Genomic DNA, 26,480 nt, shown 5'->3' with positions numbered 1-26,480 from the left:
TTGTTAACCGGTTATTTGACGAAATTGACCTTCCCGCTTGTTTATTTACTACGCGTTATTAGCATTTGGGTTTGGGCTGAAGAGAAATAAAAAAGCCCATAAGAAAGCCCAAAACAGATCAGCTTGAGAGTATATGGAGGAGAGAAGAGAGAGAGAGATAAGGAGGAGGAGCCATGAGTTCGCTGTTCACTCCTTTCTCTGCTCTCCCTTTGCGCCAGACCAGAGCTACTGTCTCCTGTTGCTCTTCTGGTATTCTCTCGTTTTACTCTGTAATTTTCTAAAATTTGATGTGATTGTATTAGAGAAATGGTGTATGGTTTGTGCTTGAGCTTTGTCTCTTTGTCTTAAAATTAATCTTGGTGGAGACAACAGTTAGTGAATTCATTTGTAACATATCTCCAAATATCACATTGGGATGGGGACTTACTAGTAGAGTTGTTGTTGCAGGGCATGTATCATTTATCAAAGAAGTAGCTGTCACTGAACCTCCAACGCATCTTCAACACTTACTCAAAGTTCTTCAAACAAGAGGTTATATATAATAATGATACAACAGTTATGCAAGTTCTGGTTACTGATTCATTGTTATAAACAATATGTGTTTTCATCGGCAGGGGAAACCATAATATCTCCTGGAACTAAGCAGGGACTCATCCCTCTTGCTATTCCGCTTTCTAAGGACTCTTCAGGTAAAAAAATGCAACATTTGATCGATTCCATTAGCCCTTTTATTAGAATCTTTCTGTTTACTTTTGTTTTATTGTCTAAGTAGGCTCTGTTACTGCGCTTCTGAGATGGCCTACTGCTCCACCAGGGTATGACATTTTGGTCAGATCATTCTTGGTAACTCTTAATTACATGTTGTTTGAATTTAACCTTTTGTTATCCAAGAACAGATTGGATATGCCTGTTGTTGAAGTTTGGAGGAGTGGTGTCCGGCTTATAGCTAGAAATGTAAATTCATCATCTCATTCTAGTTCTGTCTTCTTAAAGAGTATTCTTTATTTCCATGAGAAAGAGAAGTGAGTTACAGTGTCTGATATCCAGGTAGATGAGTATATTCACCGGATTCTTGTTGAAGAAGATGCGCAAGAGATGTCTGAACTTTACATTGCTTCAGCGGAGGCAGGCGAGAAGCTTTACAAAAAGGGTGCTTTTGCTGAATCTCAGATTGATAATCTCGATGTTTATGTCTTAAAGAAGGCAAGCGTTTAAAAAAAAAACCATTTACTGTGCTTATCTATGAAAGACATTATGTACACCACAGTAAACATTATTGTGGTGTTGAATAGGTTGGTCTGTTTCCTGATGTGTTGGAGAAGAAAGTATTACGGCATTTCGATGAAGGAGATCATGTAAGAATCTTTAAAGCATATAATGTCTCTGAATCTTCACTTATGAAACTTTTAAGAGACTTCTTTTTTTTTTCTGGAAGGTTTCAGCTATGGTGACAGGAGAATTCTACACAAGGAAAGATCTGTTTCCCGGATTTGGACGGCCTTTTGTGTATTACGCAAACATACTGCAGAAGTTTGTAACTTCATCAACTCTCAGTTTTATTATTTTGTAAAATGAAAGAAAACACTTATCTAAGGCTCTTCTTGTTTGCAGGGTTGGACGTGATTCAGAAGCAAAAGAAGCGGCTAGAGTAGCACTGAAGTCACCTTGGTGGACTTTAGGATGTCCTTATGAGGCATGTCAAAGTTTATGATACATTTTAAAGGAATGAATGTGGATGTGCTATATAATATTTTAACTATGCAGGAGGTTGCTAGTATTGCACAATGGGAAGATGAGCAAATCGAATTCATAAGAGAGAAAGTGAGTGATGAAGGTCGTTTTGAGGATTTGAAGAAAGGTAAAGATCCCATTCAAGTTGCTTTGGATGTTGCTGCTTTTCTCTTGGACTTGGCATCTATTGAAGGAACATGGTCTGAATCTTTGCACCATATTGCTAAATGTTATGAAGAGGCTGGATTAAAGGACATGTCTAACTTCATTTTGTACACAGATGACAAATGAAAAAATAAAAAACTCTTATATTGTCTATGAGATCATTGTAATAACATCAAAAGTTTTGGTTTCTAAAGAAAATGTCTTTAATAGTTCTTAAACTAATTTTTCTTCTCTCTTTTGACAAAAGGTCTGAACTCTAAAGCAAAGTGTATGATACTCATCTTTTTGTTCGAGTAGTTTAGCTGAAACCACCTAACATGTGTTTAGTATTTATCAATATATTTTCAAAGACTGATGACCTAATCTTCCCTACTTCGTTGTTTTCTTTCTCTTAATATATATATATAATTATTAATTTGAGTATTGTTTTAGTTGACACTTCCAACAAATTAAGTTCATGATGATTGGTTGTTGATTCAGAATACACGATCTTTAAAGAGGGTAATAGAGAGCTCCAATATTTATTCTTTGTAGGTTCCTCATGTAAAAGAATATTATTGATTTGCTGATTATATTAAGCTGCAGTATGGCATGGTAATCATTTTGTCTATAAGTATACATGTGTTCTTTGAAACTCTCAAGAAAACTTAAAAGACTATATCTTCTTTTGGATGGTGTATCATTTATAATGAAAAACAAACGAAACAAAAGGTAGGATACATTCTTTGTTCACCAAATAAAGTAAAAACAAGGATAATAGAGATATTACATAACAAAATACATAAAGATGGTTGGTGAATGAAAGGCAGCGAGAAATGAAAATAATCAACCCAAACTCAAAAGTGGGTATCAATCAACTGATCCGACGGCAGATAGTGATTCCATCACCAACAGGGAGCATGCAGATCTCAATCCTAGGGTCAGCAGCAAGAGCCTTGTTAAGCTCAAGAACAAAGTCTCTGTAGTAACGAACGTACTTCCTCATTGGTGCATCAGGAGGAGCCACGACAGAGCCGTTCCACAGAGTGTTGTCGTAGCCTATCACTCCTCCAACTTTCACAAGATCGATCAAACGTTTATGGTAGTTGATATAGTTGTCTTTGTCAGCATCAACGAATATAAAGTCATACGTTCCATGGTTCTTCTCCTGCACCCAACCACACACGATAAGTTACCACCTTAATAAAATCACCAATAATATAATTTTCTTCCTTATATGAAAAAGGAAACAAATATGCTTATACAGAAAAATCCCATCCAAAATATTAAAAATTAACCTTAACTAAGTAATTAGGCCATAATGTGATTATTTTTTATTTTATTTTTTTTACTTTATGTGATGCTTACGTCAGCCACGAGTTGATCAAGAACAGGAAGAGCAGGGCCTTCCCTGAAGTCGATCTTGTGAGCAACGCCAGCTTTCTCGATGATGGGCAAACCCAACTCATAATTCTCTCTGTTAACGTCCATAGCCAGAATCTGAAGATAAAAAATATTAAATTTTTAACTTCATTTTTCAGATCATACAGTAAAGAAAAAAAAAAACAGAGGAAGAAAGATGTTTTACTTTGCCGTCTTCAGGGAGAGCAAGAGCGGTGGCGAGGAGAGAGTAGCCAGTGTAAACACCAATCTCCATCGTGTTCTTGGCGTTAACGAGCTTGATGAGCATGTTGAGAAACTGTCCTTCATCTGCCGATGTTGTCATTATGTTCCAAGGGTGTTTTGCTGTCACTTCCCTGAGTTCTTTCATTGATTCTGGTTCTCTTGGATACACACTTGTCTCCAGAATATACTGCATGTTGTTAATTAAGATTGTGTTTAGTTTATTATTGGACTGGATCAGAAACGGCAGCGTTTTGAAATGAAACGGACCTGGTAGAGATCGTCGCTCTGTAAGAGACTCTTGTGACCGACTTCTTGGTGTCGGAGATTCTGAGATTGCTTGTCTTCTCCGTTGGTAGGAGAAGTCTTCGTTGCTTCTGTTGTTGTCGTCGCCATTTCTCTGTATTTTGTTTTGTTTTGCTGAGATTGACGATTATGTTTTTGGGTGATTCACACAGATGGCATTAGCGATATATATAATAGAGAAAATGAAACCGGTTCAATGAAATCTGGTATTATGATTCCCGGTCCGGGGTTGGTGAAACTCTCCTAACACGCAATTGGTCAGTCGCTATCTTAAGATGGGTCCCAGCCCTGTGGTGGGCTTCAGACACACTTGGGGTGGTGGCGTTATTGTGTGGCGTGGTTTGTGACACAAGTGAATAATAAGAGTATGTTTTTGCATTTATGAGTCAGTTAAATGTTTGCTGCATAATACTATCATGTAGGAGTATTTGTTATATTATATCTGGATTTTCATTCTCCAATTAAATTATACTGAAAATAGAGAATAATGTGTATCTTAAGTAATTTAAAATAAAATGAGGTATATTTTCTGCATATATTGAAATTATAAAGAGAGGGAAATAAAGGAGACTTGGTGAGTAGAGAAGAATATCAACCTGAGAGGAACAAAAAGGTTGATCCAACAACTCTGTTTATTCGTCTGTGTGTGGTAGGTGAACGTATTTTGGTGGTGGAGTTCCTTATAATCATCCTTCCTTTTATTTGTTAAAAATATTGTTTCCACATTACAATTACGAGGAGTTGATTATGGTCATCTCCAGCCCAACACTAAAGTTCTATTGTACTGTGATTTTTTTATACAAAAGCTTTTTTCCAACACAATACTTAAAATCACACCATTTAATACAACAATATAATTTTACACCAAATTTAAAGAAATTACTTTTGTGGTTTTTATCTCGTATTATATTAGGATTTTTTCCTTTCTTCTGCCTATCAAAATCAACTTTGTTCTTTAGCTACTTGTAAAATGTTGATTTGGATCGATTTTTAAGCTTATGTTTCTAATTTCAAAATCAGATCCGTAATCGTTCAACAGGTTTCGTCACTATTAGTATTACTCCTTAATCAAAGTCCTCTATGCTAATTTTGTCAACAAAAAAAAGGAAAAAAGTGATTGTGTTAAAAAACACACACCCGGTGGGGATCGAACCCACAATCGTCTGATTAGAAGTCAGACGCCTTATCCATTGGGCCACGGGTGCCTTCTTGATATTCAATCGAAATAGAGTTAATTTAATTAATTTTTAAGATTCGAACCATATTTCAACTGCTAACGAAGTTTGAATCTGTCGGCTAGTTTCTGCAGGTAATATGAAAGTGTTCTTTTTTTTCCACTTCTATGTAATCTTATTATTCGAAAATGTAAAATGTTTCAAAGTTGTTTTACATTCTAAACACACCAAAACGAGTATCTTCAAGAGGACGATTCGAAGCAGCAGAGAGACAAAGTCCCAAAACCTTTCTTGTGTCAGATGGATCAATCACTCCATCATCCCAAAGCCTCGCCGTTGAGAAGTAAGCACTTGCCTCTCTCTCATACGCATCCACCGTTTTCTTCTTGAACTCTTCTTCCTCTTCCTCTGTCCACTGCACATCACAAAACTCCATATTCATCTCCCATCAATGTTGAAGAGAATGTTTTATTTAGTACCTTTACTCCTTGTCTCTTCTTGGTAGCCCTTTCGATCTGACTTAAAACACCAGCCGCCTGCAAAGTTTTCCTCCTCAAGATTAAACACATTCCGATTCTTTTAAATATTATGGTTAGGAATGGTTTTACCTGAGGACCTCCCATGATGCCAATTCTAGCGTTTGGCCACATGAACATGAAGTCTGGACTAAACGCAGGGCCACACATAGCATAGTTTCCAGCACCAAAGCTTGCACCCGTTATAATAGTTATCTTTGGTACCTTAGCACAAGAGACTGCCATCACCATTTTTGCTCCAGATTTTGCAATTCCATTAGCCTCAGCTCTTGAACCCACCTGTTAAAAAAAAAAAAGAGCTAGCAAGATCAGGACACATGACACTCTTTATCATTATGTTAGTAACACAACAGAAACACTTTTAATTACCATAAACCCTGTGATGTTCTGTAGGAAAACAAGAGGGATTTTACGCTGAGAACACAACTCGATGAAGTGAGATCCTTTTAGTGCAGATTCATTGAACAGTATGCCATTGTTCCCTATGATCCCCACCGTCTGACCATATATTCTAGCGAAACCCGTCACAAGCGTCTGCACAAATAAAAAGTTCCAGTGAGAAGAAGCCATAACGTGGAAAGAAATTAAGTCTCTCAGAAGCGTTTTCTCACAGTGCCGTATTGTTTCTTGAACTCATCAAACTCACTCCCATCAACAATCCGAGCAATGATAGACCGGACATCAAACTGCTGCTTGTGGTCTACAGGAGCAATGGATCTAAGCTCGGTTATGTCATAGAGCGGTTCCTTGTATTCAACGTTTTTGCTTCCTTCCTTCCCTTGTTTTGCCGCCATGTGCAGATTCTTGACAATGTTTCTTCCAATAGCGAGTCCATGCAGCTCGTCTGCAAGATTAGAGCAACTTCTTTAGTTCTAAACTCTTAACACATGATACTACAAGAAAGAGATTTATATACCTTGAGCAAAATAATCAGAGACACCAGAGACATTACAGTGAACCGTGGCGCCTCCTAAGTCTTCAGCTGAGACTACCTCTCCTGTGGCAGCCTATTCATACACTTTAGCTTTCACATGCTTACTAGGGATTAACCCGGGCTACGCCCGGGATTTTTATTTTTTCTAGTTTAAGTTGTTAAATTATTTATATTTAGGCTATGATTTATATTTATATAAATGTTAAAATGCATGTCATAATTAAAATTTATTTTTAAATTTTAACACGTTAAATTAACATATTTTTTACTATTTAAATATTTTTTTGTAATTTTATTGGCTATTTAGTTATCATATTTAGCAAAACTATCTTTTGAGTGTTGGAATAAATGTTTTAGAGATTTTATTAAACTGCAGAGTATTTTTGGATCGACCACATGCTCAACATTCGATCGATCCGTAAAAAGATGGTCGATCTCCTTGGCCAGGTAAGTACAATTTTAGCAAAAATATCTTTTATTTTCAAATATTAAGTATATAACTATTCTTTTTAATATTTTTTTAATTGTATTTTTGATTAAATTATTGTATTATAATGGTTATGTAAATATTTTTTGTGATGTTTGAATTTTTGTTGTTCGTATACTTAACCTAGATGATATTGATGTTTAACAATTTATTGTTTTCTGGGAATAGAAAATAATGATATATCAAAACGTATCTAATACTTGTTAAATGATAGTATAATGTAAATTACATCCATTATTTGTAAATAAACATTTGTTGTTTTTATTTTTATTTTAAATCAGAAATTATTTTTATTTAAAAACATTATTCATATATAATATAATAGTTTAAGTTTGGAAGATTAATCTATATATATAAATTATGTATATTTTTTAAAACATAATTTAAGATATTATATATTGAGTATCTGAATAAAAGCTGAATTTCTTATCTTGAAAATCAGATATTTATATTTTTGTCTTCATGTTATACTCACCAATCCATCATTGATATTTATAACTCAGTATGTTTTTTAAAAAACTTAGTTTTAAGTAATAAACGAATTTAATAAATTAAATTCATCACCTATAATGTTCTGTAAACTATATTTGAAAACTCTCTAAAATTATATTTTAATCATAATATTATTATTATTTAATTTAAGTTATTTTAAACATAATATATGCTAAACCAACTTAAATTATATTTACAATAAGACCATCCTAAACCGGTTAGTAAACCAAAAACAATACTAAACCAATATGAACCAATACCTGATTCGGCGAGGAAGGAAGTGTTTCGGGATAAACGCTTGAATGGTTATCAACTGAAATGGTTTGATCATGAAAGAGTTAGTATGAATATTAACAATAAAATTATAGATTAGATTAATTTAAATTTGTAAGAATACCTTTGAGTCTATGAAAAGCAATTCAATTCCCATGAATAAGTTTGGCTTTTGGAAGTTGCGGGTTTCCCAACAATGAATCCACCTAACAAAAAGTTTGTTGTTATAAAAAAATCTCATTCAATGTCATTAAAGGTTTCTGGGACGGCAAGAGTTGATAGTGAAACCATTTTTTTGCTCGAGTGCTTTGAAATTTTGCTTAATAGTGTGAGGTTGATGTGGATGGAATAATGAGTTTTATAGGGACTTTCTTGATGTAAAATTATACATTTTTTTTTGTTTAATGTGGTATTTCCATTTTTATATAATTTACTACCATTTAAAGATAGAAGTACATTTTAAGATAGATGCTTAAATCTTAATGTACTTTTTCCATTTTTTAAAATGTTTATTTCCATTTCTTATATTTTTATTTACGTAATATCTAAATTTTATATTTTTAAATAGATATTTAAATATTAATGCACTTTTTCCATTTTTTAAATTGTGTATTTACTTATATTATATATTTTACATTTTAAGATAGATGTTTAATGCTTGATGAACTTTTTCCATTTTAAAAAAAATAGTGTATTTACTTATTATTACATATATAATTCATATATTATATATTTACATTATTTACTTATTATTTATTTTCATGTATATGTATTTCCATTTCTTGTACTTTTAATTTACTTAATATCTATATTTTACATTTTTAGATAGATGTTTAAATCTTAATGTATGTTTTCCATTTTTTAAATTGTATATTTCTATTTGTTATACTTTCTATTTACGTAATATATCTATATTTTAAATTTTAATATATATTTTTAAATCTTAATGTAATTTCCCATTTTTTAAATTTGGTATTCACTTATATTATATATTTACTTATTATTTATTTTTCTTTATATTGTGTATTTCTATTTCTTATACTTTCTATTTACTAATAATTTTATATTTTAAGATTGATTTACATTTTAAGATAGATGTTTAAATACTAATGTATTTTTTCCATTTTTTAAATTGTGTATTTCCTTTTCTAATACTTTCTATTTACTTAATATTTATATTTTACATTTTAAGATAGATGTTTAATATTTAATATACTCTTTTCATTTTTTAATAATTGTGCATTTACTTATTATTGTATATATAATTCGTATATTTATATATTTATAATATTTACTTATTATTTATTTTTCTATATATTGAGTATTTCTCTTTCTTATACTTTATATTTAGTTAATGTATATATTTTATATTTTAAGATAGATGTTTAAATCTTTACGTATTTTTCTATTTTTAGTGTAAAACGGCAATGTTTAATAGAAGAACTTGGACAAATAGTCAAATAGTTATATTTATGTTTTTTTTCTTTTTTTTAATAAAATTCTAATGTTACATTATGAAGATAACCCGTTTTCTTAGTGAACAATGGTAATCTTACACATGTTTAATGTAGTTTTTCCATTTTTTAATGCTGTATGTTTACATATTTTTTACAATTTTCGAAAATAATTAATATTAAAATGTAAAACTATATTTTATGTCACGTGTCATCTTTCGGGATAAATTTTTTCCGCTGATGTGGACGCTTCCATTTTTTAATGCTGTATGTTTACATATTTTTTATAATTTTCGAAAATAATTAATATTAAAATGTAAAACTATATTTTATGCCACGTGTCATCTTTCTGGATAATTTTTTTCCGCTGATGTGGACGCCCTATGGAGCCTCAAAAGCTCCCTTTTATTAGTAGAGATTAAACTAACTAGGCCTGCGGTTTCGGTTTGTTCGATTTTTTTTTAGGTTCAGGTATTTTCGGTTCGGCCACAATCCCACCGACATGAACCGAAAAATCAGTTCGGTTTTCGGTTAATTTTGGTTTTATACCTTTTTCCGAAATAATCAATTTTTGGGATTTCGGTTGGAATTCAGTATAAATTTTTGAATAAACTCGGTTAAATTTGGTTATTTTTGGTTGGTTTGGATATTTTCAGTTAATTCGGTTTGGTTACTTTTGTTAATCGGTTATTTTTGGTTAATTTTTGTTTTATTGGTCTTTTTTTCTTTTTTTGAAAATCGATAACCGAACCAAAGAGAAAACTGATTTTCTTTCAAAATTCCACTGAAGTAAAGCGAACTCAAACTGTAAACCGAACCCAAAACTAAAAATTTCAGTTCAGTTCGGCTGGTTTGGACCAAATCCGCAGGCCTAAAACTAACTAAGACAGGAAAGAGATTAGTTTTGGGATATGACAAACCTTCACAAGAGGAGGTCCAGCCAAAAATATGGTACCATTCCCTTTCACCATCACACTCTCATCAGCCATTGCAGGGATATAAGCACCACCGGCAGTGCACGAGCCTAAGACAATGGCGATCTGTGGGATCCCTTCTGATGACATAACAGACTCGTTGTAGAAAACTCTACCGAAATTCTCCTTGTCAGGGAAAACCTCTGACTGTTTCGGAAGGTAAGCGCCTCCGCTGTCAACTAGGTATATGCAAGGGAGTCTGCACCGAGCAGCAATCTCTTGTGCCCTGAGATGTTTCTTGATGGTTATGGGATAGTAAGTCCCTCCTTTGACTGTGGGATCGTTTGCCATGAACATACAGAGATGGCCATGGATTGGTCCTATCCCTGTGATGATGCCGCCTGATGGTAAAGGGTCCTCGTACAGTTCATGTCCTGCAAGCTTCAAAGCATATTCATATCCAGTAAGCAAAGACATCAAACAAGTTTTTATTACTTGTAAAAATTGTCCAATCTTCTTTTGTTTTCCTAACCGTATAAACCAGCTAGAGAGATTAAACACACAAATGCTAAATCTGTTTCCAGTGGGACGCAATCAATAAAGCTATGCAACTATATTCTAGGGAGTGGACGAGCTATTTCTTTTCTCCACGAGAACTATCTATCGTATAACATCAGATACCCTCCCAAACTACGACCGTATAGTGAACTTTCAATCTGTGGAATAAGATTTTGAACTTTAAATATAAAGAATGCTGTCTGGGAAACATCTAATGATGTATGAGACCCTATTCTAGGAGACAAAACACTCAACAATACTCTCATCTTAGACTCTTGTCTCATTCAGCATTAATCAGCAATCAACTCAAGATTTTTCTCTGATGCAAACCTGAGAGAGCTCCAAGAAGGACGAACCAGGATCAAGAAGCTTATCAATCCTTTCTCTAGGCAAAAGCTTGTTTCTACTTCTGTTCCTCTTCACCGCATCCTCTCCACCTCCAGCTAATACCTACAAAACTCCAACGAGGAACAATTATACATATCATCATCTTCTGCAAACAATAGAAAGGCTGATTAGTTACCTTTGTAATGTGGGTGCGAAGCTCGGATAAGATTCCTTCCATGGCGATAGAGTTGCTAGAAAAAGCCTCAGACTTTCTGTCAACTCCGTCAGGGAGAACTCCGACGCAGAAACCCTTTTGTAGTAGTCCCCGGAAGATCCGAAAAGGATCTGGCTTTGAATCGGTTCGGATCCTCCATTGATGAACACTAGTAAGCTCTTGAGAAGCTGAAACTGCCCTTCTCCCCAAAAGCCTTAACATTTTCGTCCTCTCAAAACCGATCTCTCTTTTTCAAAAAAAAAAAAAAAAAAACCGATCTCACTTCAGACACACTGAAAGCTTACGACTTGTGATGTCCCGAGTACTTTTTAGAGTGAGTTACATGATTAGACACAATTCTCTCTTTTTTACTTCTAAAGATACTTCTTGCCTGAGAGGCATTGTTTCTTTTATGGATGTTGTTTTTTACAATCTTGCCCTTTGGCATTTAAGAAGTAGTTAAGACTTTTGTTGGGCAAACTGAAAGATAAAACTTGACATCGGAACCATTTATCAATTTTTTATTTTATTTTTACTTTTCTTCTCTAACTAAAAAGTTTTTTTTTTTTTTTGCTAACACTCTAACTAAAAAGTTATTACCTTCCTTCTGCGTAATTGCTCTGCACCACTATTGCGATTTCTTCCACGGCCACCACCGTCTACCATCTTTGCCAGTTTTTCAAGAGCCATCACCATCGCTGTTTTTTATGCGGCCAGCACCACCACCACCACCATCTCCGTTTCTTGAGTGGACAGGGGCTTGTGGATGTAGTTGTCTAGGATTTAACATGTGGATGTGGTTACCAGCAAAAGCAATGATGTGGCCAGCCTTGTGGATGTAGTTTTCTGGGATTTGAGGTCAGGAGATAAGTAGTATTAAGCGTTTCCTAGTTCTTTTGGCATGTCGGAATCTGTTCTGTTGCAGTGGAGAACACGGTTCGTGTGCTAATGATGTGGATCACGAGGCGAAGAAGAATTGTTGTACGGTGGGATTTAACCAAATCAATTAGAGTGTGTGTGTCTAAATCACAAAAAAATAGGAGAAACCTGAGATGGCGAAGATGGGGTTCCCGAGGGATCTAAGAGCATCTCCAATGTATTATTATCCCATTTTTTACTCCAAAAGGATGCAACACCAAAATGGACTAAGGTTTTACTTCAATGTATTACTCTATTTTCGACTCCAAAAATAATATTTCTTAAATGATTTCATTTTTATGTTATTAATAATTGCAAATAAAATCTTATACTTATAAAAATTTACCAATTAACCCCAACTATTTTATATTTACGATAAATAATTAAAATATAAATTATTTGAATTAAATATTTATTATTAAAAAGTATAAGAAATCATTAAAAAGACAATATATATGTGAGTTCAACAATGAGCATTATAATATTTTTCCCACAAATGATCAACTAATTCATTTCGTAATAAAAAATGAGCTTCTTTATCTTTGATATTCCTAAATCGAGCAATTTTTTTTTGAAATTGGACATTTTCATCATCTGCAATTTCGATATTCGGAGGTGAGCTTCTCTTCCAAGTTCAATTGGTGCATCGAGTTCACGCTCATTCATACAAGATCCAAATGTCCGTGCGTATATTCAAGTTCGGAAAATATAAATAATATCAAAGCGAAATGTTGAATCACAAGATCAACAAGCTCTTTCTCAGACTTCTCCGTTTGAGCAATATTTCACCGACCTTAGCGGATCCGGAACGGATTTTCCAAATTATTAAATTACGTATTTTATGTTATTTTATTTTTATTTTAATTATTTATGTTTTCTGTTATTTTATGCATTTATTTAAAATTATTAAATAATCCTTTGTGGAATATACTATTTTTATGTTATTGTATCATTTTAAATATTATTTAAGTAAGAAATAAAAACATTAAAGTTTCAAAGGACTATTTTATAAATAAAAAAAGTTCAACTCCAAAATGGAGTAATTAATAGGTAAGATTACTCCATAAATGGAGTAACCCTAGCCATTACTCTATTTTAGAGTTGAAAATGGAGTGGGGTTGGAGAAGATTTACTCTGTAATGAAGTTTGGAGTTGAAAATGAAGTAGGGTTGAAAATGCCCTAAGGATTAGAAAAAAAATTGAGAAAGTATTTTTGTTTTACGGAGAAAGTGAGGTTGCGGAGACGACGATGGATTTGCAGTGAGCGACAACAGAAAAAGTAAAGAGTTGCAGCGACAGTGGTGGTGTCAGAGCTACGGCAATGGCGATGTAAAAAATTGTGGCAGTGATGGTATAAAGAGTTGCGGCGGTGGCTGTGCAAGGAAGTGGAGTACCGGTGACGTAAGAAAATTTAGAAAAAAATAGATCTAAAGAAACAAATCCGAAAGAAAATAAGAACATAAGAAAAAAATAAAAGTTGGAAGAAAGGGATCAATGCATATAGTCTGTAGATAAAGACAGTAAGATAAAAAAAGAGTGCGTTACGTATTCAGATACTTTTTTTCTTTTTTGTCATGTTAAGGCACTTCCTGTTAGAAGCACACTTTCTTTCCTTTTCTTCCATGTGTTTGTACATAATTACCCTTACGTTCGGTTAAAAGAAAAAAAGAAGCTGGTTAGACTTTTTTAATTTAAAATGATATTAAGTTTGTGGGGACCAATTTTAACTATAGTAGTTGCGTCACTTTTTTTTTCGTACTTTATATCTTCTCATACCAAACCAAATGAAAAGACATGTTTTTTTTTTTTTTTAATTATTATTGTTTGTTTTACCTAGTTTTAGTTTGTTTTGTTTATTTTAAATTTAAGGATATATTTGACAAATTTGTTTGATATACTACATTATATTTTTTTATTCTCTATAATTTGATATCCATTTTGATATGTTTTCTTGTTATACTTCAAAATATACAAATGAAAAATGTGGACAAAAGAATTGTGGATAGAAACATTGTAATTGTGTACATCCAACTATTGTGGATGGATATGATCATATGATATGTTTTCTTTTTTTAATATTACTTTATCAATCCTTTCTATTTCTTTATGTGATTATTTTAACATATTAAAGTATATAACAAAATAAATTTTTGATATCTTAAATTTTATCTTTTTGTTCTTTAGATCCATTTTACTATATTTTTGCAATCTAAATATGAAAAAATCATATCAACAAAAAATAATCGTGTATATAGAAAAAATGTGGACATGGATACATCTAATGTTTTCAATTGTATTTTAATGTCTGTGTTAGTGGATGAGATCTTTTTTTTAAAAAAAATGATTGGTTATTTATTTTATTATTGTTTATACCACGTAATGTTTTCAATTGATTTTATTTCAAATTTTTAAGAGTTATAAAATGAATATACTATTACAATAATTTTTATATATAATTTTCTATTTTTGACATCATTTTATATATATCATATATGTATATATATCAACATTTACAAAAAAAATATGTCGATATGGTCATGAACTAAATATGTGGATGTGGACGACATATGTTGATAAAAATTTGTAGACAAAAGTGTTTTCATTACTTGAAAGAGAAAACAAAGGTCTGGAGACAATGACTCAAACCAAAATGTGAGGTGCGGATGTGGATGTGTTTATCTCATCTAAATCAAGAAAATGTTTTGCACATTTTAAAAATATTGGGTGAAAGAGTGAATAACCAAAACGTGAGGTACCACAAATTAAAAAAAAACTGAAAGTTCACCATTGTTGCTCTCACTCTCTAGCATGACCCAAATCACCAACTAGCAGCAGATCAAACCCGTTGACATCATCAGCTCCATGAACTTCTCCGATTCCAGCCCTACTCTGCGTTTTTCGTCGCACAGGTTCAGTCGTCCTCCGCTGAAGTAGAGAGGTGTCGTCGTCACACATTCAAATGCAACTTTCTTATCTTCTTCTTCCCCTTGCTCCTCCACATCTCCTTTTCACTGACACAGAACAAGCAATTATGAAATAGTTTTCAGACCAAAACTTCGTGTCTTATGGTACCAAAAAGATCTCGTCCTCAACTCATCTTCTACAAATCAAAATCAAAGGAAAACATTGAGGATTAAAGAGAAAACTGGTGCTAACTTGACGTTTCTATGTCGCAGTGAGCGCAAGGGATCGAGCTCAGAGATAGATTGGGAGGTAGAGTTGGTTTGGTCAAAGAAACAAGCTCTTAAAAATTACCGAGAGAAAGACCTATGAATTTCTGAGGTTTGTGATATTATTATTGAGAAAGTAAAAAAAACAGAGAAAAACAAAATTTTCCAGAGAAAGGTTGAGTTAGGAAGAAGGAGAGAGTTTGAAATTAGAATTAGGGGATTTGGAAAAGTAAAAGAAGATTTGAGATTTGAAATCAGAATTGGAGAGATATGGAATTAGGGTTGGAAATCTGTGAAAGGGAAAGTGGATCTGCGTTTTGAAGAAGAGAGGAGAGAGGAGAGTGTAGAAAGTAGAGAGGAGGGAGAATATAATTATAGTTAGTTGTTTCTGGTTAGGTTAGTTTGGTCTGATCAAAATTGGGGGTATGAAGGACATTCGACATACATAATGTGTCTGGCCAGTGGAAAGTGTCTAAAGGTGTAAGACATAAGACGAAAAGTGTCTTATAGAGTAAAAGTGTCTTATAAGACTAAAGGTGTAAGACATTCAAATTTTCTTGGCCATTCATTTATAGATAAGAATTTCGATGATTAAAAAAAATTGCCAAAAACACAACCGTTTTATACAAACGATTTTCCTCCACCTAGTTAGGCAAGCTCAGGGTCAATTATGACATTACCCTCATAAAATGTGTGTCAAAGGCACAAAATGCCTTATTGTGTAATTGAAAACTCAGAATGTGTCTTTTAGAGTAATTTTTTCTACTTTTTATTGAACAAGTCACTTAATCTCATTGTCGTGCGTGACAGATTCACTAGTGGAAAGTAATAAAAATTGAATCTTTATCCAATCAAACAACATTACAATGGTACGACAGCGTTTTGGTCTCGGCTTCTTCGCTTTCTTCTAGAAGTGTAGAGTTCAACAGATAAGACGCTCTCTTTCTCTCCCGTCTAAGCTGCGTTAGCAATCTTTGATGGTGTCTTTGGGAGTTTCTCTTTCGATGATAGCTTCGCTGAGTCCACCTTCAACGATGGTTGCTCCAAGCTTGTATTCAGCCTCTTTCATTTCTTCACCAGTACCAAAAAGGAAGACAATCAGAGCCATATATCGATGTTAGTAGCATCGTGTCTGCTTCCAAAACGGTTTCTCTTTCACACCTTCTAAGAGTCTAAAATTCTTAGCTTTGTTTACTGTATAGAGAAACTGAGGAAATTTGATTAAAACCATGTATAGGTGCTTGTTCCGATTGGATTCGGTACGGAGGAGATAGAAGTTGTTGTGTTAGTTGATGTTCTACGCCGAGCTGGTGCTGAAGTCACTCTAGTTTCTGTGGAGCAGAAGCTAGAGGTTGAAGGATCGTCAGGGACCAAGTTGCTTGCTGATGTCTTAATCTCTAAATGTTCTGAACAAGTTTTTGATCTTGTGCCTTTGCCTGTAAGTTTAGACATTACAAATCTTCTCCTACTGTTCTGCTTTGGCTGATACATTACCAAATTGTGAAGGGAGGCATGTCTGGTGCTGTTAGGTTAAGTGATATCTTGCATATTTGCATTGTTTTATCCATTCATCCATGAGCATTTTCATCATATAGATTAGGATTCAGACATGTTTAGGTTGCATTTTGCATACATGAGTCTCTATTAGGTACTGGAGTACCACATGAGGTTATTTGGAGCTCAAAAGAGGTGAAAAGGTGACCATTGGACGAACCGAGCATGGGAGCGACCTCCCGGAGCGACATCACGAAGTCGCTGTGTCCCGCTTCTCAGAGCGACTTTCCTAAAGCGACGCCATGAAGTCGCTCGCGTTCTCATTACTCCAAACAGTCTTAGATGACCCTGGAGCGACCTCTCAGAGCGACCTACCAAGGTCGCTCCCGATCCAGAGCGACCCGTTGGAGCGACTGCACAAAGTCGCTCGCGTTTTCACGTCCGGAGACACACAACTCGCTCTCGGAGCGACCTCTTGCAGCGACCCAGCGAGGTCGCTCCCGAAGCTTGGAGCGACTTGTCGGAGCGACGAGCCGAGGTCGCTCCGCGCCTATTATCTGCTCGATTTCTATTTTACTTAAGGGCCTTTTGGTCATTTCATTATGCACGTTTTGCACTTGGAAAAACCTATGTTTTAAACATCTTTTGTAGCCACCAGGAGGCAGATCATCTTTGTTCTTAGAAAAACCACCAAAAACCTTTGGAAAGTGATCTCTTGGAATCAATTGATCAATTTTGTTATTGAAATTCTGTGTTCCTTTTATTTCCTGTATTTCTCTACATGATTAATCTGAAATCCAACATGGGTTTAAGAGGGATCATGGAGATTAGTGAGTAATCACCTTTTGAATTCATGGGTTAGGGAGATTAAGGGTGATTAGGTTAGTTCTAGGATGTTTTAGTGTAGATCATTCTTGTTCCTTGCTAGTAGAGTATTCATAATGCATCTTCTGAGTTGGCCACTCAAAAGTTGATCAATAGACATTTCCCACCCAAAAGGTGTTTGATGAAATGCCTGAGACAACTCTCCTAGGCTTTTAGTATACTTTGCCAAAGACATTTGTTGTTAAAGATGCTAAGATAGCTAATAGACTTGTTAGTAATGATTGCTTTCATATTATTCAACCAAAGACATTTGATGTTTGAGATATGTTAGCAAATGAGCATTCATCTAGACATAGAGCTTGCTTAGAATTGTGTCTAGGCTTAAGGTTGATAGTTTGATTGATCATTTGCCATCCTTAGTTCGATACTTGATCACCCAAGGTCTAATCCCTATACCCATGAGTTCTCTTTTCCTTTAGTCAAGAAAGTATCATTCTGTTATTGCTTTCTAGTTTTAGTCATAGTTTAAAACCCATCTAAATCATTGGTTGCACTTAGATTAAGTGAGTACTTGCATTCTCAGTGCTTTGATATCCCTCAGAACTGGTTCGACAATCTTCTATACTACAACATTTGTCTTAGGAGCCTTGAAAACTCCTAACATCAAATTGGCGCCGTTGCCAAATTCTGAGTAGATTTGAACATTGAGATTTAGTCACTTGCTTGAGACTAAGTCATTTTTATTTTCTTTTGTTACTGATTCTCTTTCTTCACCTCCCTTTAATCTACAGGTGTATGAACTTGAGGAGCAGGGGTCCATCAAACCTAGTTCCAATAGCTGCAGACATCAGAGCTTTAGAGAGAGAGTGTGCTAGAAATAGAAGAGAAGAAGAGCAACAGGCTCACTTGCAGAGATTGAGTACTGATATGGGAGACATACCTCAAAACCAACAGCGAGCAGCTCGACCCATTGGCACTTACGACCGCCCCAACATTCATGGTCATAGATTGGGAATCCGAGCACCCGCTGTGGCAGCCAACAACTTTGAGATCAAATCAGGACTCCTCAACGTGATCGAGAACAACAAGTATCATGGCTTGGCTCTAGAGGATCCATTTGATCACTTGGACAGGTTCGACAGCTACTGTGGGTTGTCAAAAACCAATGGTGTGTCCGAAGATGCCTTAAAGCTCAAGCTATTCCCTTTCTCTTTGGGGGATAAGGCACGTCAGTGGGAGAAGTCTCTACCCAGTGACTCCATCACTACTTGGGATGACTGCAAGAAAGCATTCTTGGAGAAGTTCTTCTCTACTTCAAGAACTGCTAAGCTGAGAAACGAGATTTCCAGCTTTCAACAGAAGAACTTGGAAGGCTTCAGTGAAGCCTGGGAGAGATTCAAGGGCTACCAAGCTCAATGCCCACACCATGGCTTTTCTAAGGAGAGCTTACTGAGCACATTCTACCGTGGTGCTCTTCCTAAGTACAGAGCCAGACTGGATACAGCTAGCAATGGGTTCTTCTTGGGGAGAACTGAGGAGGATGCAGAAGAGCTGGTTGACAACATGGTAAAGAGTGATGCAGTCTACAGTGGAGACCACGACAGAGGCAGTAGAACAGATGATAAGCAGACGAGGAAAGAGATCAAAGCTTTGGAAGACAAGATCGACCTACTCATTGCTGAAAAAGCAACCCAAGAGCAGCTGAAGTTTGTTGGTAACTCCAAGCAGGAAGATCCACTTGCTGTCAATGAAGTTGAGGGTTTGGAAGGTCAAGAGGAGTTGTGTTTCATTAACAACAATGGTAGCTGGTACAAAAAGGAGCCCAACTTTCAGTACAACAACTACCAACAGAAATCCTATCCCAACAACCAACAGAGTGGCTATCCGCCAAGAAACAACCAGCAAGGCAGCTATCAGCCTCAGCAAAACCCTCGTCTGGTTCCTCTGCTCCTCAAGAGAGCAGCACTGATACCTTACTGAAACAAATCTTGGAGTCTCAGACTAGAAGTGAGAAGCATGTTGGTTATGAGTTGAAGAACCTTCATACCAAGATTGATGGGAGCTACAATGAGCTCAACAACAAATTCTCACACCTTGCTTCTACAGTCAGGAATTTAGAGAATCAGTTTGCTTCCATGAACACTCACCAAATCGCCAGCAAGGATCTCTACCTGGAAAGTCTGACCAAAACCCCAAGGAGGCCAAAGCTATCACCCTTAGGAGTGGTAAGCAGTTACCTCCTAAACCCTCACCAAGGATGCTGAGAAACTAGGTGAGGGGGTTGCCATCAACATAGATGATGAAGTGGTGATTGTTGATGAGAAGATCAATGACGAGATCTTGGAGAAGATAGTGGAAGCCAAAGGTAAAGGAAAGGTTGGAGAGGAGAAGAAGACAGTAAAGGATGGTGAAGTTGTTACTCCAGCAAGTGAAAGTTCTTTTGTTCCTCCTCCCTATGAACCCAAACTTCCATTCCCTGGTAGATTCAAGAAGCAGCTGCTAGAGAAATACAAAGCTCTGTTTGAGAAGCAAATGAGTGAAGCTCAGGTTGCAATGCCCATCATCGATGCTTTCATGTTGATTCCTCAATACAACAATTTCCTGAAAGATGTTGTAGCTGCAAAGAAGAAGGAGATGGAAGGCATGATGATTCTTACCCATGAGTGCAATGCCATCATCCAGAGGCTTGATGTTCCAGAGAAATTAGAGGATCCAGGAAGCTTCACACTACCTTGTGCTCTTGGACCTATGGTATTTGAGAAAAGTCTCTGCGATTTGGGAGCTAGTGTCAGCTTGATGCCTTTGTCTGTTGCAAAGAAGCTTGGATTCACTCAGTACAAGAAGTGTAGACTCTCTCTGGTGTTAGCTGATCGTTCAGTGAAGTATCCTGTGGGCATCTTAGAGGACCTCCCTGTGAAGATTGGAAGGTATGAGATACCTACAGATTTTGTGGTGCTTGAGATGGGTGAGGAGGCTCAAGATCCATTGATTCTAGGAAGGCCATTCTTAGCTACAGCAGGAGCTATTGTTAATGTGAAGGAGGGCACGATTGATCTCCATTTGGGTAAAGAGAACATCCTCCACTTTGACATCAAGAGGAAAATGAGGAAACCAACTGTGTTCGGGCAAGCCTTCTACATTGAAGAGATGGGCACTCCTGCTGATGAGCACCTTGAAGAGTTACCACCTGAGGACGACGAGGAGGGAGCATCTCCCTCTACTCATTCCCTATAGAAGGTAACCCACCACACTCCCTTGTATATACCATTTCATTTTTGCATATTAGTCTTCTTTTCGGTATCTCTCTCTCTACTTGACGACACAGAGACTGTGTAACTCAAGTTTGGGGGAGGTACCAAGTATTTGATCATGTTTGCTTTGATGTTGTTTCATTGAGTCATGCATGGCATACCTATTTGCATAGATAAAAAAAAAAAAAAAAAATCAATCATTTAGTTTGCATCATTTGCATTTTTAGGAGAGTCTAGAGCATATAGGTTGCATTCACTTGCATTGGGAGCAATGATTTGAATGCCTTGTAAAGAACACTACGTTGCACTTGACTAGCTTTTGCACCTCTCAAAAAGACTTGTATGTTTCGAGCCTTGAAAACTCTTCCTGAAACTTGTTGATTGCTGAAACTCAGTCTTTGAAGCCAACTACAACCTTATTTGAACTGAACGAACTTAATGCTTCTTGCTCATGGTCCCTTGTGTACTGAGTCATGGCTATACACACTTGAGTTGTCACATCTTTTATACCAATCTTTTTTGACAAACTCTAGTGGTAGACCACTCCCAAAACCTTTTCCTCCTTTTAAGCTTTCATTGTTTGATGAGTGAGGCCTTTTCGGAAAGTCTTACATGTGCATAATGTTGAGAGTATCGGGAACGACAATGCTTGATCTTCATTCTTGCTAGATTGGACACTCTATTGTCTAGCTATAGGTGGGGGTGAGTGTTGTGATTATGATTTGGGAGAAATGAAAAAGGAAAAGAATAGACTCTTTGTGCTTAAGTGAATTGTTTTATTGGGACCAGTATAGAAGCCTCTAGCTCAAGTTTTGAAAAGTCTTGGCCCCCAGCCTAAAAAAAAAAAAAAAAAAAAAAAAAAAAAAAAAAAAAAAAAAAAGAGAAAAAAAAAAAAAAAAAGAAAAAGAAAAGAAAAAGGGGGGCTAGCAAAGTTGTTAGGAGCTAAGAAATGTTTTGAGGTTGTGAAAAAATCCCTTGTAGATTTCAAAGAGAAGGAGTTAAAGTTCTTAGGATCTTTTGGTGAGAGATGTGAGTAGGGTTTGACATTGGGAAATGATTGTGTGATTTGTATGTTTGGGAAAAGGGTAGAACAATGGAGATTGAGCATTGTATGCATGAGTTGGTCCCTTTCTTAGATATATTATGTGCAATGTCAAGGCTACTTGTTTTGAGAGTAAACCACCTTAAAGATCATATGTTTTGAACCTCTTGAATCACTTGAATAAAAGCCTTCCCTTACCCAACCAAATGACTTGGACCAACTGACCATTTGCAAGAATTCACCTGATGTTTTGTGCTTAATGAATGTGAGAGTTGGTTGATTTGAATGTGTGGATGCTTGATGATGAGTGTAAGAACAAAAAGAGTTAAGATAGGCCTAGAGAAGCTAGAGTGTAATAAGAGAGTGTGCTAGTTGTGTTTCTTTTGGCTATGTGCTCCCACCTTCAACCTCTCTTCCTATGAGTTCTAGAAAGTTCACTTGTGGACAAGTAAAAGAACAAGTTTGGGGGAGTTGATATCTTGCATATTTGCATTGTTTTATCCATTCATCCATGAGCATTTTCATCATATAGATTAGGATTCAGACATGTTTAGGTTGCATTTTGCATACATGAGTCTCTATTAGGTACTGGAGTACCACATGAGGTTATTTGGAGCTCAAAAGAGGTGAAAAGGTGACCATTGGACGAACCGAGCATGGGAGCGACCTCCCGGAGCGACATCACGAAGTCGCTGTGTCCCGCTTCTCAGAGCGACTTTCCTAAAGCGACGCCATGAAGTCGCTCGCGTTCTCATTACTCCGAACAGTCTTAGATGACCCTGGAGCGACCTCTCAGAGCGACCTACCAAGGTCGCTCCCGATCCAGAGCGACCCGTTGGAGCGACTGCACAAAGTCGCTCGCGTTTTCACGTCCGGAGACACACAACTCGCTCTCGGAGCGACCTCTTGCAGCGACCCAGCGAGGTCGCTCCCGAAGCTTGGAGCGACCTGTCCAGAGCGACAGAGAGAAGTCGCTCGCCATCTTGGTTCCCGGAGGCAAGAAATCGCTCTCGGAGCGACCTCTCGCAGCGACCCAGCGAGGTCGCTCCCGAAGCCTGGAGCGACTTGTCGGAGCGACGAGCCGAGGTCGCTCCGCGCTTATTATCTGCTCGATTTCTATTTTACTTAAGGGCCTTTTGGTCATTTCATTATGCACGTTTTGCACTTGGAAAAACCTATGTTTTAAACATCTTTTGTAGCCACCAGGAGGCAGATCATCTTTGTTCTTAGAAAAACCACCAAAAACCTTTGGAAAGTGATCTCTTGGAATCAATTGATCAATTTTGTTATTGAATTCTGTGTTCCTTTTATTTCCTGTATTTCTCTACATGATTAATCTGAAATCCAACATGGGTTTAAGAGGGATCATGGAGATTAGTGAGTAATCACCTTTTGAATTCATGGGTTAGGGAGATTAAGGGTGATTAGGTTAGTTCTAGGATGTTTTAGTGTAGATCATTCTTGTTCCTTGCTAGTAGAGTATTCATAATGCATCTTCTGAGTTGGCCACTCAAAAGTTGATCAATAGACATTTCCCACCCAAAAGGTGTTTGATGAAATGCCTGAGACAACTCTCCTAGGCTTTTAGTATACTTTGCCAAAGACATTTGTTGTTAAAGATGCTAAGATAGCTAATAGACTTGTTAGTAATGATTGCTTTCATATTATTCAACCAAAGACATTTGATGTTTGAGATATGTTAGCAAATGAGCATTCATCTAGACATAGAGCTTGCTTAGAATTGTGTCTAGGCTTAAGGTTGATAGTTTAATTGATCATTTGCCATCCTTAGTTCGATACTTGATCACCCAAGGTCTAATCCCTATACCCATGAGTTCTCTTTTCCTTTAGTCAAGAAAGTATCATTCTGTTATTGCTTTCTAGTTTTAGTCATAGTTTAAAACCCATCTAAATCATTGGTTGCACTTAGATTAAGTGAGTACTTGCATTCTCAGTGCTTTGATATCCCTCAGAACTGGTTCGACAATCTTCTATACTACAACATTTGTCTTAGGAGCCTTGAAAACTCCTAACATCATTAAGAGACTGTGTAACTCTGGAGAAGATCATGAAGAGACAAGCTGAAGATAAGAGGTTATACAGAGCTATATCCATGGCTCCGGCTATTACTCTTTTTCCATGGGGACTTTTGACAAGAAAGAAGGTATAATGATAAAGGAATGGATTGTATATCAGATGGTAACTAATCATTTTGATTCCTAAACTTGGTGTAGTTCATTGTGCAAGACAACAGGACATCCTGCTTTTTTCGGGAAGCTTCCTACGTTCTGGGCTGTGAAGACAACATTCAGATCTCAGGGGAGCTTACAACTAGCCGTGGACCAGGCACTTTGCTCTGAAGAGGTTGAAGTGGTCACAGTTGCAGATGTTCTTAGAAGAGCCAAAGTAGATGTCACAGTTGCATAAGTAGAAAGATCTTTGAGGATTACGGCATCCCTAGGCACCAAAATTGTCACCGACAAGTTGATTGGTGAAGCTGCTGAATCATCATATGATCTAATCATTCTTCCGGTAAGACATTAAAGATCTTTACATCCATATTGTTGTTTATTATATGGTGAGTAACTATGATGGAGTTTTTCTAGAGAGGCCATGCTGGCTCAGAACGTTTAAAGAAGTCAAAAAATTCTCAAGAAGCTACTCAAAGAAGAACAAGAAGCTGAGAGAATATATGGAGCTACTAACTCTTCATCTACTGTCCTTCATAAACACGGTTTGCTCAAGGTAAATAGAAGAATTTTTTTTTGTTCTTTTCTAGCAAACACTATACATGAATTTGAATCATGTTGCAGGAGAAGAGAACAGTTGTGTACCTTTCAGACACAGACATGCCTGTGGATGACCAAATGATCCAAGGGGCAGAAGTTGTTATAGATGGAAGCCATGTTCGAACCTACGCTAGGTGCTAGTCGGGCGGCAACACCGGGCCAAGCGAGTTACCAAAAAATCGGGGATTAAGCGGGGATTAATCGGGGCCTAGATTTTAATATAATTTAATATATTTATAATATCTTTATGGAATAGACATGATAATAATAGTTTTAATATATGCTTATATACAAATATATGTGACAGGTGGGTGTAGAAGCATCATAGTCCAGTGGCTTGTGTTGATTATGTAACCCTAGGAGGTAGAGTGTTCGATTCTCCAGCAGTGTCTCTTTACCATCCTTTTTATTTACATCTGCGATTTTGAAAAAAAAAACTTAAAAAACACTTAAACTTGTCCCACATCGGTTAACAATAAGGAAGAGAGGTGTTGAAATCCCTTATAAATATATGGACAAATTCTAGTCGATGCTCAGACATATGGGCTTACATTATAAGGCCCAAAATTCGTCAACAAAGTCCAATTATTATGCGGTTTTAACTCGATTAAAATCCGATTTTTAAGCGATTAATCGGTTACTAGGTGTTTTCCTGCACCATGTGCAGTGATAAATTTTTTTAAAGTTAAATTATATTTAAAATGAAATTTATTAATATTATATATTTTTATTATTTTTGACTAATATTAATATAAAGTTGATTATTTAATAATAAAATTAAGAAAAAACATTTTTTTTGTTTATTTTAAAGTACATTTAATAATATATATGTAATATATTTAAAATTCGAATCTTAGATAATTTTTTATCTATTTATTTTGGTTAAATGTATTAAATCAACTTGTATAAAATTACTAAAAATCATATAAAAATTGTATAGTTATTTAAAAATTATAACTAAACAATATTTATAAAATTTGTAGATATCTAAAAGAAACTAATGAAATTACGATTAACAATTTATTAATTTTTTTAAACAGATGTAGAAAACTTTGAAAATATTAGTAATAAAAATTGTATAATTATAAAAATACAATTAAATAATATTTCGAAATTTATAGTGCATATTTCAATATATTTATTTTAGTGATGATTTATGAGTTATTACCATATTTAAGAAGTTTACCAAAAATATAAATCAACATTAAATGTAATGTATTAGTTATTGTCATATTCTATAAAGTTTACCAAAAATATATGTCAATAATAAATGTGATTGTTCATATCATATTAATTATAAGCCATATCATCAATCTTGCTAGCCATGTCATCATTTTTTTTGTAAAAATGATTGTAGAGAGAACATGTGGCAAAATCACTTCGCAAATATAGTCTAGGGGATTTTACTGATTAATCGGTTTAACGATTAGTTGAACCGAGTTGGGTAAAATTCCGGTGGTTTGGTTCCGCCGAGCGCCTAGTCGGCCGACTAATCGGCTAGGCGTCCGCGTTTTCGAACAGAGGATGGAAACGTGATTACAGGTCTGGGGCTTGCAACTGTGACTTATTTTTCTCTATCTATTGGTGGTAAGCTGTTTGGACATGGTAGACCAAGAAGTGTTTCACAAGGGCTTGTGCATGAGTACCAATGGAATCTGAAGGCATCTTGATCAAGACACAGAGTTAGAAGATGTCTCTGCCTATCTAAGTTAGTTTTGTATAATATTTTGTATTCACAGTTGGAGATCACAACATGATTGATTCTACACTTGATGTTTCCATCAATCTATTCACTCTTATACGTTTTTCCATCAATCTATTCA

At 35.7% G+C, this 26,480-nt stretch overlaps 3 protein-coding genes, 2 non-coding genes and 1 pseudogene across 9 annotated transcripts; 2 read left to right on the top strand and 4 right to left on the bottom strand.

Annotated features, from left to right (window-relative positions):
- The first annotated feature begins 64 nt into the window (after positions 1-64).
- Positions 65-2,118, top strand: LOC103862318 (protein IN CHLOROPLAST ATPASE BIOGENESIS, chloroplastic). 4 transcript variants are annotated; one of them, XM_009140012.3, is made up of 10 exons: positions 66-249; positions 448-531; positions 615-689; positions 773-815; positions 897-954; positions 1,048-1,203; positions 1,293-1,355; positions 1,436-1,530; positions 1,612-1,693; positions 1,765-2,118. In XM_009140012.3, the coding sequence occupies exons 1-10, from the start codon at positions 174-176 to the stop codon at positions 2,020-2,022; spliced, it is 990 nt and encodes a 329-aa protein (XP_009138260.1). In that variant the 5' UTR covers positions 66-173; the 3' UTR covers positions 2,023-2,118. The 4 variants fall into 4 exon arrangements, with proteins under 4 accessions (XP_033142647.1, XP_009138260.1, XP_033142648.1 ...); XM_033286757.1 differs by having other exon boundaries at positions 159-249; positions 403-531; XM_033286756.1 differs by having other exon boundaries at positions 65-249; positions 773-954.
- Positions 2,119-2,540: 422 nt separating this feature from the next.
- LOC103862317 (caffeoyl-CoA O-methyltransferase 1) lies at positions 2,541-4,018 on the bottom strand. The gene is made up of 4 exons (XM_009140011.3): positions 3,769-4,018; positions 3,464-3,688; positions 3,244-3,375; positions 2,541-3,043 (listed from the first exon to the last, which is right to left on the bottom strand). Exons 1-4 carry the CDS (start codon positions 3,892-3,894, stop codon positions 2,750-2,752), a joined length of 777 nt encoding a protein of 258 aa, XP_009138259.1. The 5' UTR covers positions 3,895-4,018; the 3' UTR covers positions 2,541-2,749.
- A 918-nt stretch (positions 4,019-4,936) lies between these two features.
- TRNAR-UCU lies at positions 4,937-5,009 on the bottom strand. The gene has a single exon. It is a non-coding gene; the product is annotated as a tRNA-Arg (tRNA).
- A 105-nt stretch (positions 5,010-5,114) lies between these two features.
- On the bottom strand, positions 5,115-11,987 carry LOC103862316 (methylcrotonoyl-CoA carboxylase beta chain, mitochondrial). Of its 2 annotated transcripts, XM_009140009.3 has the most exons (10): positions 11,769-11,987; positions 11,151-11,415; positions 10,958-11,077; positions 10,076-10,510; positions 6,432-6,522; positions 6,127-6,359; positions 5,885-6,049; positions 5,588-5,794; positions 5,459-5,515; positions 5,115-5,394 (listed from the first exon to the last, which is right to left on the bottom strand). In XM_009140009.3, the coding sequence occupies exons 2-10, from the start codon at positions 11,388-11,390 to the stop codon at positions 5,191-5,193; spliced, it is 1,752 nt and encodes a 583-aa protein (XP_009138257.1). In that variant the 5' UTR covers positions 11,391-11,415; positions 11,769-11,987; the 3' UTR covers positions 5,115-5,190. The 2 variants fall into 2 exon arrangements, with proteins under 2 accessions (XP_009138257.1, XP_009138258.1); XM_009140010.3 differs by lacking the exon at positions 11,769-11,987 and having other exon boundaries at positions 10,076-10,503; positions 10,984-11,077; positions 11,151-11,708.
- Positions 11,988-13,127: 1,140 nt separating this feature from the next.
- On the top strand, positions 13,128-26,476 carry LOC108871386 (annotated as a pseudogene).
- On the bottom strand, positions 18,902-19,008 carry LOC117133120. The gene has a single exon (XR_004456961.1). It is a non-coding gene; the product is annotated as a small nucleolar RNA R71 (small nucleolar RNA).
- Positions 26,477-26,480: the final 4 nt, after the last annotated feature.

The sequence above is a fragment of the Brassica rapa genome, chromosome A03 (genome assembly GCF_000309985.2).
Source record: "Brassica rapa cultivar Chiifu-401-42 chromosome A03, CAAS_Brap_v3.01, whole genome shotgun sequence".
NCBI classification, from domain to species: domain Eukaryota; kingdom Viridiplantae; phylum Streptophyta; class Magnoliopsida; order Brassicales; family Brassicaceae; genus Brassica; species Brassica rapa.
The sequence above is the reverse complement of the archived record's forward strand: the minus strand, read 5'-3'. Positions and strand labels throughout refer to the sequence as shown.

What these genes read in the sequence shown, in the direction of transcription:
- LOC103862317 (XM_009140011.3), bottom strand. Translation starts at nt 3,894, where the DNA reads ATGGCGACGACAACAACAGAAGCAACGAAGACTTCTCCTACCAACGGA. An exon ending in AGAGCGACGATCTCTACCAG is followed by an intron (nt 3,689 to 3,768) that starts GTCCGTTTCATT and finishes AACAACATGCAG; the next exon opens with TATATTCTGGAGACAAGTGT. An exon ending in CTCTCCCTGAAGACGGCAAA is followed by an intron (nt 3,376 to 3,463) that starts GTAAAACATCTT and finishes TTTTATCTTCAG; the next exon opens with ATTCTGGCTATGGACGTTAA.
- LOC103862316 (XM_009140009.3), bottom strand. Translation starts at nt 11,390, where the DNA reads ATGTTAAGGCTTTTGGGGAGAAGGGCAGTTTCAGCTTCTCAAGAGCTT. An exon ending in CTGGACCTCCTCTTGTGAAG is followed by an intron (nt 6,523 to 10,075) that starts GTTTGTCATATC and finishes GTGTATGAATAG; the next exon opens with GCTGCCACAGGAGAGGTAGT. An exon ending in TCAAGAAACAATACGGCACT is followed by an intron (nt 6,050 to 6,126) that starts GTGAGAAAACGC and finishes TTATTTGTGCAG; the next exon opens with ACGCTTGTGACGGGTTTCGC.
- LOC103862318 (XM_033286755.1), top strand. Translation starts at nt 174, where the DNA reads ATGAGTTCGCTGTTCACTCCTTTCTCTGCTCTCCCTTTGCGCCAGACC. An exon ending in TCCGGCTTATAGCTAGAAAT is followed by an intron (nt 955 to 1,047) that starts GTAAATTCATCA and finishes TCTGATATCCAG; the next exon opens with GTAGATGAGTATATTCACCG. An exon ending in TACGCAAACATACTGCAGAA is followed by an intron (nt 1,531 to 1,611) that starts GTTTGTAACTTC and finishes TCTTGTTTGCAG; the next exon opens with GGTTGGACGTGATTCAGAAG.